Below are 11755 nucleotides of genomic sequence, written 5' to 3'. Positions count from 1 at the left end.
CAACATTTGTGATTGGTGCGGAAGTAGGTACATTCATGGGTGATGAAATAATTACCCTTACCTCATTAATTTCCACACTTTATCATTCAACACTCCCACTAACTTCACCATTCTCAAGGAATTTTGCAAATGAATTTGGACATTGTGCGGATTCGTTATACTTTCCATAATATTCACCACCTCTATCTGACCTAATGATTTTCACTTTTCTATCTAATTGTCTTTCAACATCATTAACGTACACTTTGAGAGCGTCCGCTGCTTGAGATTTTTCTTTCAACAAATAGATTAATTCATAACGTGAAAAAACATCGATAAAGGTGATAAAATATTTTTCTCCACCTAAAGATGGAACATCAAAAGGTCCGCAAATATCAGTGTGTATAATTTCAAGAAGTTGAGTTCTCTTTGTGGCACATTTCTTAGTATACTTGGTTTGCTTTCCATTAATGCAATACAAACATATGTCAAGATCAATAACATTCTGATTCAGAAGAATCTCATTCTCAAAATTCAAATTCGGAAGAATTTCATTCTTTACTAATCTTTTTAATCGTTCTTTGGATACATGACCCAAACGTTTATGCCACAAATAAGCAGAACTTTCATTTAGTGAACTACGTTTAATTCCAATATTTTGATGAATAGTAAGCAGGGATTCAGAAAAATTATTATCGAGTTTCAATCTATATAAACCATCAATAAGAACACCAGAACCATAAAAAATAGTATTCTTATATAAATTGAAACATCCATGTCCAAACTTAAAAATCAAATCCAGAAACATCAAGTCTTGAAAGGGAAATCAAATTCCTAGAAACTGAAGGAAGATAAAGAGTCTGTAATAGATCAAGGTGATGTCCAGTCTCCAAGATCAATCGATAAGTCCCTATGCCTTCAATTTGAGCCTTCATGCGATTTTCCATGAACACGAAATCCTTATTTGGATTTGTAGTTTGGATCGTAGTGAATCCCTGCAACATAGTGGATACATGAGTAGTTGCACCAGAATCAAGCCACCAAGTATTATTAGGAACTTCTACTAAATTTGATTCGAAACATACAAAAGCACTAAATGTACCTTTCTTTTCAAACCAAGCTTTACGTTTCAGACTATCTTTCTAATAGTGTCCTTCTTTTTTACAGAAACGACACGCATCCGCCTTGAGTTCCTTATGAGCATCCTGTGGAACTTTAGCATGTGTTTTCTTTTTCTTAAACTTGTTGGCCTTCACTTTAAGTCTTTTACCAGCTCATTTGACCTATAAGGTTAATGAAATGACCTCCTTGTTTCTTAAGTCTTGACTCCTCTTGAGTAAGCATATTGGACAATTCACTAACATCTTACTTATCCTTAATAGTGTTATAGTTAATTTGGAATGGTCCATACTCAAGAGGCAATGAGTTCAGAATGAACTGAACTAAGAAGGTGTCATCCACTTTCATCCCCAAGGTCCTAAGTCTTGATGCAATGTTAGTCATCTCGATGATATGATTTTGCATACTACGCGATCCATCAAACTTCATGGTTGTGAGTTCAGCCATTAGTGTACCAGCGAGAGACTTATCAGCAGAACGAAAACGTTCTTCCACAAACTTCAGGTATTCCCTGGCTCTTTCTGTTTGTGGAATAGTACTCTTAATGTTGTTAGCAACAGTCATTCGCATGAACATAAGACTTAATCTGTTAGAGCATTCCCATGATTTATGAAAAGACTTATTATCATCACTGCTCTTATCAGTAATGGCAGTAGGTTTGTCATTCAGCAGAGCCAAGTCAAGATCCATTACACCTAAGTGGAACTGTACTTGTTCATGCCATTCAGAGAAGTTCAATCCATTGAACACAGTAACAGACGAAGCATGTGAATGAAGAGGAATAACTGCAAAATAGATATACATGCTCACAAATCAGAAAATAATGTAAATTCAGTAAAGCGATAAAAATATATCGTAATTCTCCTTTGGGTAGATACTACGACACATTATCATAATTTAAATGTCAATTTTATCTTTAATAGGTAATTGAATATTTTTAATCAAACATATACGACATCTTTGGATATACAATATATGTATGACTAAAAAGATTAATTTACCTCAAAATTTTCACTATTCGTAGAATGATTGATTTACCTTTGGGTAAATTCTTAAGTTCTAGCGATAGTGAAAGTCAATTTATCTATTTATTTTTCAATATATAGGCATTTAATTAACCTTCATAGATAAATGACAGTTTTATGAATGCATATTTTTCTTAACCATACTAGCTTGACCACTTTGGTGACTAACAAGCTATATGAATACAAATGCATACATAATCTCATAAATTTTTGTGCATGTGAATAATTTTAAACATTTTAGTTTGGCCACTTTGGTGACTAACAAACTATAGAAACATAATAAATGCATCAAGTGATCATAAATATTATATGTGTAGACGTTAATTTATTTAGTTTGGCCACTTTGGTGACTAACAAACTATTTTGCACTAAATACACATATTATTTATTGCTTAGTATAACGATCACTTTAATTTATTGCACAATCTAAAAACAAATATAATTATTACATTATGAGAAAATTAAGATTTTAAAATTTGTGCAAATTAAACATTGCTAACAAAACTTAATTAACTTAAGAGTCCAAACACCTTTAATAGTCAAACACAAAAATCGGAATTTCTACCACTCATTAGATTATTATTTTTATTAGCAGGTAGAAGTAAAATAGTATATGTAATCATCATATGGTGGCGTGGCATCATGCCCATGATTTGTTTAGAGTGCCCATGTTCTTCTCAGTTAATTAGAACAACTCCAAAGTTAACGACTATATTATGAGCAACATTTTTTAGTAGTTGCAATTCCAATCTCAATTATAAACTAGTAGTATTTTTCCACGTACAAAAGCTTGAGAGACGGTAATGTTGACATTGTCGTGTCAATTTTTAATTCCGTTACATGATAATTATTTTCATATATATGTAAGATTATCCGTAAACAATCCACGCTCTGATGCCACATGTAAAATTAAATACTTTCAGGATCTTGAACACGATAATCTTACATAGAGATTGTTAGGGGCACATACCTGATGCGGAAGGCATCATCACAGAGAGAAGCGGAAGCGTTAGTCGTAAATTGATTTCTACCTTCTTGTCCTAACTTTATGTTACCATAATCGTCAACGATAGAATTATTGTAGAGAATATGTGATAACCCTAAATGGGTGGAGGGAGGACCAATTTATAGAGGTTATGACTTAATCTGGTACGTTCATCAAGTAACCAATGTACGGACGAGATCTATTCTTTATTAAATATTATTTATGGTATTACTTGGATTACAAGTAAACTTGGGCCATAAGTAAGAAATAATTAATAATAATTAATAATAATTCTTACAAAAAAACATGGAATTATTTAGTTGGTTACTCTTTTTTATTTTTTATTTTGGGTTAATATTAGATAAATATTTAAAATATTTTAAAATTATTTTTTAAATTTTAAAATTGTTCGAATTTTTGTGTGCAATGTTGAAACTGTAATTATTAGTGAAGAAATGGGACAATTTAGTTAGTTTTCTTCTTTCTTTCTCACTTTTTTTTCAAATTTGTTGAATTTCAAATGTAAGCATTTCGAATTTTCATATTAAATTTTTTTTCTTCTAAAATTTTTTTTATATATATTTTTTAGAAAATCCTTATATAATTTAGTAGTTGCTGACATGTGTCTTTTTATTTTATTTTTAAAAAAAATCAGATTAATAATATTTAGTTAATTGATTTTTTAAAAACGGAAAGCTAAAGAATAATTGTATATAGATAGAAACGTTAATTTTTTTTAATATTTTAATTTTTTTTTTGTTTCACTTAAATTCAGATTTACAGTTTCTTCATGTTAAATTTTAAAATTGTTTTAAAATCGTATCTCATTTAATTGTAAAAACTGCTTTTAAAGTTTTTTTTAAAAAAATAAAATAAAATTTACTATTTAAACAAATTACATATTATATATAATTAATTTAGATGATTTAAAAATCTGATTTTTGTGGTGATGACATGTGCCACTTTTTCTTCTCCTATTATATATAGATACATTTTGAAACATTTTAAAGTTTTCCCTTTACTCCGTATACTCAGTATTCAATCAAATTACGTTATATAAATTGAGACAAAAGAAATATTCCTTAATAATAATAAAAAAGAAATTGGACGGAACAACCCCGGTTTATATATAGTATTGTTGGAGTTTAAAATTTTGACAAGTAAAACTTTAAAAATAATTTACTCAATTCAAATTTCACAGTTTACGCATATTGAAAATTTAATAAAATATTAAATTTGAGAAACAATTCTTAACATTCAGACGTTTATAGTTTAATTTCATAATTAATTCATGAATTTTCAACAAAGAAGAAATATAGAGAAGAAACAAGTGGGTGCATAGGACCATGCAAAATATCATAAAAATGTTATTTTTCAACTTCTTATCGTACAACTGTTAACAACTACTAAGGAACTGAGAAAATTTCAAAAATTAAATGTTGAAAATTTCAGCAATATTGATAATAATCATATGGATTACATATATGTGGCTTGAAATTAAAGTCAAATGAAATCCGTCGACATTGACCAAGATATATGAAAACTCAATAATGACGATTTATTATAAGAATCCATATATATTCACACTGAAAAAGAACATGTTTTCAGAGAAAAAATATTTTCGTCTTAAATAAACTTTATCATGAATTTTCCGAGAAATAAGTGACACGATTTTAGGAAAAGTGATGCATACAATTATAGATAATATGTAATTTGTTTAAATAGTAAATTTTATTTTGGTTTCATGTTTAAAGTTTTTTTAAAGTAAATTTTATTTTGGTTTTATTTTGTTTAAAGTATTTTTTTTTAAAATAAAATAAAATTTACTATTTAAACAAATTACATATTATATATAATTAATTTAGATGATTTAAAAATCTGAATTTTGTGGTGATGATATGTGTCACTTTTTCTTCTCCTATTATACTTCCATAGGATTTTAGAAAAAACTCTATATATTTTTTTCTGTTTAAAAGATAGTGATGCACTTTTTGACTTGTATTTGATTTCATCCTGGCCCAAAGTGAAAACTTTAATATAATGTATCATTGGAATATCTTATAGTATTATTCCTCTTGCTCATATATGTATTTTGTTATGTCCTAACATATATATATATATATATATTTTACCCTTATTATAGAAAGGACAGTTTGGCTGTACCAACACAGCACTAAACAGTTGTACCAAAGGCTGTTCAAATTGGACTGAATATACTATTAAACAATTGTACCAAAGGCTGTTCAAAATGTAATAGTAAGTTTTTCCCCTTTTTGGCCCAATTTCATTGGCTATCAAAACCTCATTACATTCTAAGAAGACAACTGTACTTTTATATACTAGACTATCTATTACTACGTGTTTTTTTTGTATTATATTTATTTATACCATACAAATTCATTCTGCTCCCTTGAAGAAAAGTTTTTGTTGTTTTGCTATTCCTCTCTTCTCAGGTATTTTTTCTCCTTTTGTTGTTTTTCCTCTTCGCATTTTTCAACTTTTCCTATGGATTTTGTTTGCGATCAAACGATAAAATCAGAATGTGAGTTCCTATTTTTTACTACACCTTCGGATTTTTTACTAGGCAGGAGTAAAATCAGAGTTATTTATTCTTACTTTACCTTCCGATTTTGTTAGTGAGCAGGCAAAATTAGGTGGTATTTATTACATTTTCTATTTTTTCAGTATGTTAATGGGTAATTATGTTCTTGCATGTTCCTAATTTGGTTTGAAATATCCATATTGTTTTTTATCTACTAAATCGACACTGTTCATGCAACCACAAAAAAAGAAAGAACTTTAACGGTTTGTAACACCTATCCTGCAGATACTACTGCTAGGTTAGATATTTGGTACAAACATGGAACTAAGATTAAACATCGGCCAAATAGCAATAGACAACAAGATTGGATTTGCAAAGTTCAAATTGTGGACATGAGTCTCCCGCGAGAAAGTCCTTATAAGAAATTTAGATTTCAAAATCTGATTTTGGAAGATGAAGAGGTAAGTTTAAAAATATTCACTACTATGTATTTGACTTATAAATTGTAGGTCATTAGCTGATGAATTATTGTTCTTTTATTTTTACCCATGTTGATAGCCTAATCGTGTGCTGGTTTGTTATTTGAGTGCTATTTTTTCTCAATTTTTCTACTGAAATTAGTGCAATTTTGTTTTATGTCTTTCAAACAAAGGATTGATAAGTGCTTACGTTCAGTCACATTTATTCTTTGCACACATCTGATGTGTTTGAAGAAGTGACTGTTTAGAAAGTTAAACTTTACTTTCATTCTTGAGTAGTATAATCTCAATTTTCTATAACTTTTACTTTCAGGAGCACCACATTAGGGCAGTTATGTATACTGATGAAATTGAACAATATGAAGACAAGCTTAAACTCTTGGATACCTATCTCATCTCTACGACAAGAGTTAAAGTTTCTTTAACTTCGTACAGTAAGCCAATACATACATTTTATTGGGTTCTTGACAAAGAAACGGTAATTCAACATGTCAAACCATCTGATGAGCTTGAGAACCCACTTCTGCCACCGACCAAAATGAATGTCACAACCTTTGACCGCATTGCTCATATGACTGTTGATTCTACGACTGAAATTGGTATATTGTTCCTACTAGCTATTACCATGCTGAAATATACATGTTTACTGATACACACTTATAACATTTCCTTATGTATTATAAGCAAATATATTGACAATCGTTCTTCGTTGTGGTCCTCTAAAATTTGCAGGTCGTGGTAATAATAGGTGTCGAGAAATTACCATTGGTGACAATCAGTAAGTGTTAACATTTAAATATTGTGTTGTCAATTGTGGAAATGGGGTTCTGTATTTTCTTTGTTTCTTGAGGTTGTTTTTCTTAATTGACAAAAGATATGGAAATACTAGATTGTGGGGTTTGTTTTGTGCTTCAATTTCGGACTTTCTTCTCTTTTTGAGTTTTGTTTTATTGTTCTTTTAGTTATTCTGAAACCTGAATGGAAGTAAATAGCAACAATTAGGGAAAGCCTTATTCCTTTTTTGAGTTTCTGTAGTAAGTGATGATAAATATATTACTGAAAGTTGATTTTATAACTAGATTGCGGGTTTGTTTTGTGCTTCAAGTTTTGACTTTTCTTCTCTGTTTGAGTTTTATTTTCATGGTCTTTTAGTTATTCTGAAATCTGAATCAAAGTAAATAGCCACAGGCCCACAATTAGAGAAAGCTTTGTACCTTTTTGGAGTTTTTATAGATAAATGGTGATAAATATATTTCTGAAAGTAGTTTTTATTGGACTTTAGTTGTTTGCTTTGATAAAAATTGCATCTCTAAGGATTTCGAACAATTAGATCCAAAAGAGGAAAAGAAAAAAGGGATTTCAACTATTAGTAATTGTTTTTGTCCTTTTTTCTTTTCTGAATATAAATTGCTAAGTTGTGAGATTTAGAATTTCGAGTTCATATGTTTCTTTTAGAGTACTACGATGAACTTCATAGATCGGATCATCATAACACATACTCACTGTGGTGGTTTAAGTAATATTTTTTTTAAAGTTGTTGCTTGGTCATTGTCAATGGGAGGATTTTGGAGAAATAGAAGGAAATGAAATTGAGGCTCGAATGGAAAAAGATGCAGATCTTATTGTAATCCTTGAAAGGAGTATAGGAATATCTACTTATCAAGGTACGAACGCATTAAACTTTTTATCAATGTAATTTGGAAAATAACATAACATTGTACAAGCTATGTATTACACAAGATTGTCATTGTAGACTAAGTTCAATTCAACAATATAATATGAGTCTGAAACAAGGATGAACCTTGGCTCTAATATCACGTGAAAATATGACTCTGGGGCCTAACCCAACCTTAAACGCTAGCTCACAATGAGAATTATTAAAAGAGACTATCACTCCATTTCCCGACCAATGTGAGGCTCTAACCTGTTCTAACGAAGAAAAATGATCAAGAAACCGGCAACATAGATCTCCTAAACTCATCATTGCTAAGGACAAAGTAAACAAATGATTGGAATTTGAGAATGGTAGCTTACAGTAAGAGAAAAGTTCCATTAGATGTTGCTTTCTCATAAATCCATTCGAGAGCCAATTCTTGCAGTAATAGGAGTTGTTGTTCAGCTTCACCTTGCATTAATGAAACATCAAGATTCAGAAAGGAGCTCCAATGAATCTCAAAAGGACTACATGCTTCTGAAAATTGTCAATTGGGCTTACTTTTATCCATTATCTCTAAATGACTTGAAATTACTCTGTGCATGAACTCTTCTTTCGTCATTACTGACATTTCATCATTATTCTCTAACTTTAATTTGCATTTAAACAACCTACTGAATACATTATTTTGTGCAACAATAGGGTAAAAGGAAACAAAATGATGTCTTTAAGTCCTGCGTCAGCAAAAACCTCAACCAACTCATATACCCTTCTCATGGTGGTGACAGCTGTAGGGAAACAAGTTATCCCTATGGCAGAAATTTCGTCACCGGCTTCTCTAAGACATACTTTGAGCTGATCATTTGAGAGTATGCTTATTAATTTTTGGTGTATAGATTAATTTTACTTAACAAGGTCTTGCTGGTTGATTTAGGTTTTTTGAATTTACTTATGAAAGATGTATGAGTTTTAACTTCAAGTTCTATTGATTTTGACTTAATGATATCTTCATATTTTTAAATATATTTTCGATTCTCTTATTGTACTTGTGAGTTTCATTTTTTGGGAGGTATTTGAGTGACCCATAATTTTGTGCATGACTCGGGTTGTCTAGCTTTGGCTAAACCAAAGAAATAACTTAAATTTATTCAACAGTAATTCGAGACATTTAATGTATGTGATTACTGATGTATACAATATGTATGTATTATATATGTGATTTTTATTTTTCCGACAGATGGAACTCTTCTATGTTGAGGAAAGAAATGTCAATATCAAATGAGCTGCAAGAGTTTTGTGTGCGTGAATGCTCATGCTGCAAACAGAGGAAGCGCACAAAGGATAAAAGGATTTTGAATACCCAAAATGTAATCGGAAGACAACATTAGTGCCTCAATACTATCTTTTTGTTTTGTAAATTATACTTTGTGAAAAATATAGCATATATTATACACAAATATTAAACTTTCCATGGTTTCAGGCGCATCTTTGAAATTGATCTTATTGATGGCACTGCTTCGGCCACAACATCCATTTCTGCTGTATTGGGAGAAAAATTATTCTCCGTGACAGCTTTCTGCTGTATGACGATTTATTATAAGAATCCATATATATTCACACTGAAAAGGAACATGTTTTACAGAAAAAATATTTTTATCTTAAATAAATGTTTTCATGAATTTATTGGGAAATAAGTGTTTCTGTAAATGAAAACTAAGTCAATCATGCAAATTTGTTGAATGGTTTAAGACAACGACAATCCTAGTAGGAGTGCATGATACGACTCAATCAGTTGTTTTTTTAAAAAAAAAATCATATCGTATTAATATTTTGATTATTTTATTATGTATTATGATAAAAATTAAATTTTGTGAAATTATCTCATCATATCAATTTTCTTTTGTACCAATATGGTTTCATTAATTTTTAACATTTTTTTATCAAAATATTATAAAAGAATCACAAGTAAAAGTTTGAACATAATATTATGTATATAATATACTTCCGTAGGATTTAGAAAAAACTCTCTAGATTTTTTTTTTCTGTTTAAAAGATAGTGATGCATCCCACAAGAGGAAATATATGTCTAATATCTTATTAATTTAAGACGTGATGCACTTATTGACTTGCATTTGATTTCATCCTGGCCCAAAGTGAACTTTAATGTAATGTATCATTGGAATATCTTATAGTATATATTATTATTCCTCTTGCTCATATGTATTTTGTTATGTCCTAATGTATTTAAGAGTAAATTTTAGGTTTAGCAAACATAAAAAATTATATTTGTATGTTATAACTATAGTTTGTATAATTTGCGCTCCATAACAAATTTTATGTTTTCTATGGCTATTAATCTGTATATTTCGGTATACATATACATAAAAAATCTGTATTTGTATATTTCAGTATACAAACTAAAACATAGTAATTGTATATAAACAAAATTAGTACATATATACGACACATATGTATACCGAATGGGTCTATTTGTATATTTCGTTATACAAATGGGTCCTGCAATCAATTTTTTACAACACATGTATACCGAATGAGTCTATTTGTATATTTGGTATACAAATGGGATAGCAAAAAATATGGAATATTTGCTGCGAATTACAAATAAAAGAAACTATGACTATAACATTTAATTTGAATTAATAATTTACTATTTCATACAATTTTTCCTATATTTAATATATAAGGTAGGGGTCATGCCTAACCTTTTAATTTGATTTAAAAAGAAGAAAAACTAGACAATATGGGAAGAGTCTCTCCTTTGACTTGTAAAAGAAATTGATTGGGAAGGGGACTCTCCTTCATTACCAAATCTAATGCAAACTTTAATAGTGGTTGCTACCACAACAAAAGAGTAAATTACATAAGATGTTTAGTTAAATTTATAAGCTAATTAAATTGATATTAAGTATATTTTTTAGTTTATTTATATGTTTGATAAATGCTACAATATCAAAATATCTCTAAGTTAAAAGTCAAAAGTTGTTAATTTCTAATTTATGGCTTTGCAATATATAAACACTTTTCATTTGATCAAAATATTTTACTATTTTATCCTTGATAGTTTTTCTAATTCTCAAAATATCTTGTTCAAAATAAAATTCCTAGCTTTCTCTTTACTCAATACTCATCGTTCCTCCTTTTATGAAGTTGGATCCCCAAAATATCAGAATTTCAGTGAAAAAGAAACACTTCATCTTTGATTCGTATATTTGTATATAGTTAGTCATTTTGTGTACATTATATTACTACACAAGGAGAGTCTCTCCTTTAATTTTGTGCTCTTATTCTTTTCCTGGTCGAGAGTAATTTTTTAACTTACCTTCAAATATAGAAAGATGTAATTTTTTTTATAATATATTAAGAAGAAGAAGAAGAAAATCATGTAAATTGAAGGTTTAATGTGATAATTACCAATTTAAAATTTTCAAATACAAATGTAATAAGCTTTCTGCTTTTACAAAATTACAAATAGAAATTGATAAATTGCACAACAAAGCACTAAAAAGGGAAAGAAAAAAAAAACTAACAGTTCGCTTCCTTAATTTCCCCCTTGTTATCAGCATACTTTTGAAGATTTTCACCATGCAACTTGCCATACCTAAACTCATCAAAAATTTCAACTCCCATATTTATGTAAAAATCATATGACTTCTTATTCCAAACTGCGATTATTCCCTCTACCGATACGAACCCATTGTTGGCAGCAATGGATGCAACTGTCCCAAACAACAATTTCCCCATTCCCAACTTTCTATAACTCTCTCTGAAGTAGAGACTCTCAAAATAGAATCCTGGCTTGTCATAGAAACATGAATAATTAGCGTAAAAGAAAGCATATCCTGCAATGTAAGCATCACTCTTATCATCATATTTTGATCGGAACTCCTCAACTTGTCCTTCCACCACAGGGAATTTAAGGTCAAACGTTGTAAGGACAGGCTTGAACCCTTC

At 29.5% G+C, this 11755-nt stretch overlaps 3 protein-coding genes across 3 annotated transcripts in view; 1 reads left to right on the top strand and 2 right to left on the bottom strand.

Moving 5' to 3' along the window:
* Nucleotides 1-1344: 1344 nt before the first annotated feature.
* On the bottom strand, nt 1345-1902 carry LOC107058491 (uncharacterized). Its single transcript, XM_015304278.1, has one exon. The coding sequence runs from the start codon at nt 1900-1902 to the stop codon at nt 1345-1347; it is 558 nt and encodes a 185-aa protein (XP_015159764.1).
* Nucleotides 1903-5508: 3606 nt separating this feature from the next.
* On the top strand, nt 5509-9356 carry LOC102579080 (uncharacterized). The gene is made up of 6 exons (XM_015304284.1): nt 5509-5561; nt 5936-6111; nt 6443-6728; nt 6862-6907; nt 9021-9166; nt 9264-9356. The coding sequence occupies exons 2-6, from the start codon at nt 6043-6045 to the stop codon at nt 9350-9352; spliced, it is 636 nt and encodes a 211-aa protein (XP_015159770.1). The 5' UTR covers nt 5509-5561; nt 5936-6042; the 3' UTR covers nt 9353-9356.
* A 1831-nt stretch (nt 9357-11187) lies between these two features.
* The window catches only part of LOC102606060 (tyramine N-feruloyltransferase 4/11-like), a 2428-nt gene continuing 1860 nt past the window's right edge, over nt 11188-11755 (bottom strand). Inside the window, exon 2 of the mRNA XM_006365019.2 lies at nt 11188-11694. Within this exon, the coding sequence (XP_006365081.1) occupies nt 11327-11694 (368 nt within the window). The 3' untranslated portion in view covers nt 11188-11326. The remainder of the gene's footprint in view (nt 11695-11755) is intronic.

The sequence above is a fragment of the Solanum tuberosum genome, unplaced genomic scaffold (assembly GCF_000226075.1).
Source record: "Solanum tuberosum cultivar DM 1-3 516 R44 unplaced genomic scaffold, SolTub_3.0 scf00530, whole genome shotgun sequence".
NCBI classification, from domain to species: domain Eukaryota; kingdom Viridiplantae; phylum Streptophyta; class Magnoliopsida; order Solanales; family Solanaceae; genus Solanum; species Solanum tuberosum.
This window is presented reverse-complemented; position numbering and strand designations above follow the sequence as displayed.

Coding starts and splice junctions, on each gene's coding strand:
- LOC102579080 (XM_015304284.1), top strand. CDS start 6,043: ATGAGTCTCCCGCGAGAAAGTCCTTATAAGAAATTTAGATTTCAAAAT. Junction 6,908..9,020: donor ATTACCATTGGTGACAATCA/GTAAGTGTTAAC, acceptor TTTTTCCGACAG/ATGGAACTCTTCTATGTTGA. Junction 9,167..9,263: donor AAATGTAATCGGAAGACAAC/ATTAGTGCCTCA, acceptor CCATGGTTTCAG/GCGCATCTTTGAAATTGATC.
- LOC107058491 (XM_015304278.1), bottom strand. CDS start 1,902: ATGTATATCTATTTTGCAGTTATTCCTCTTCATTCACATGCTTCGTCT.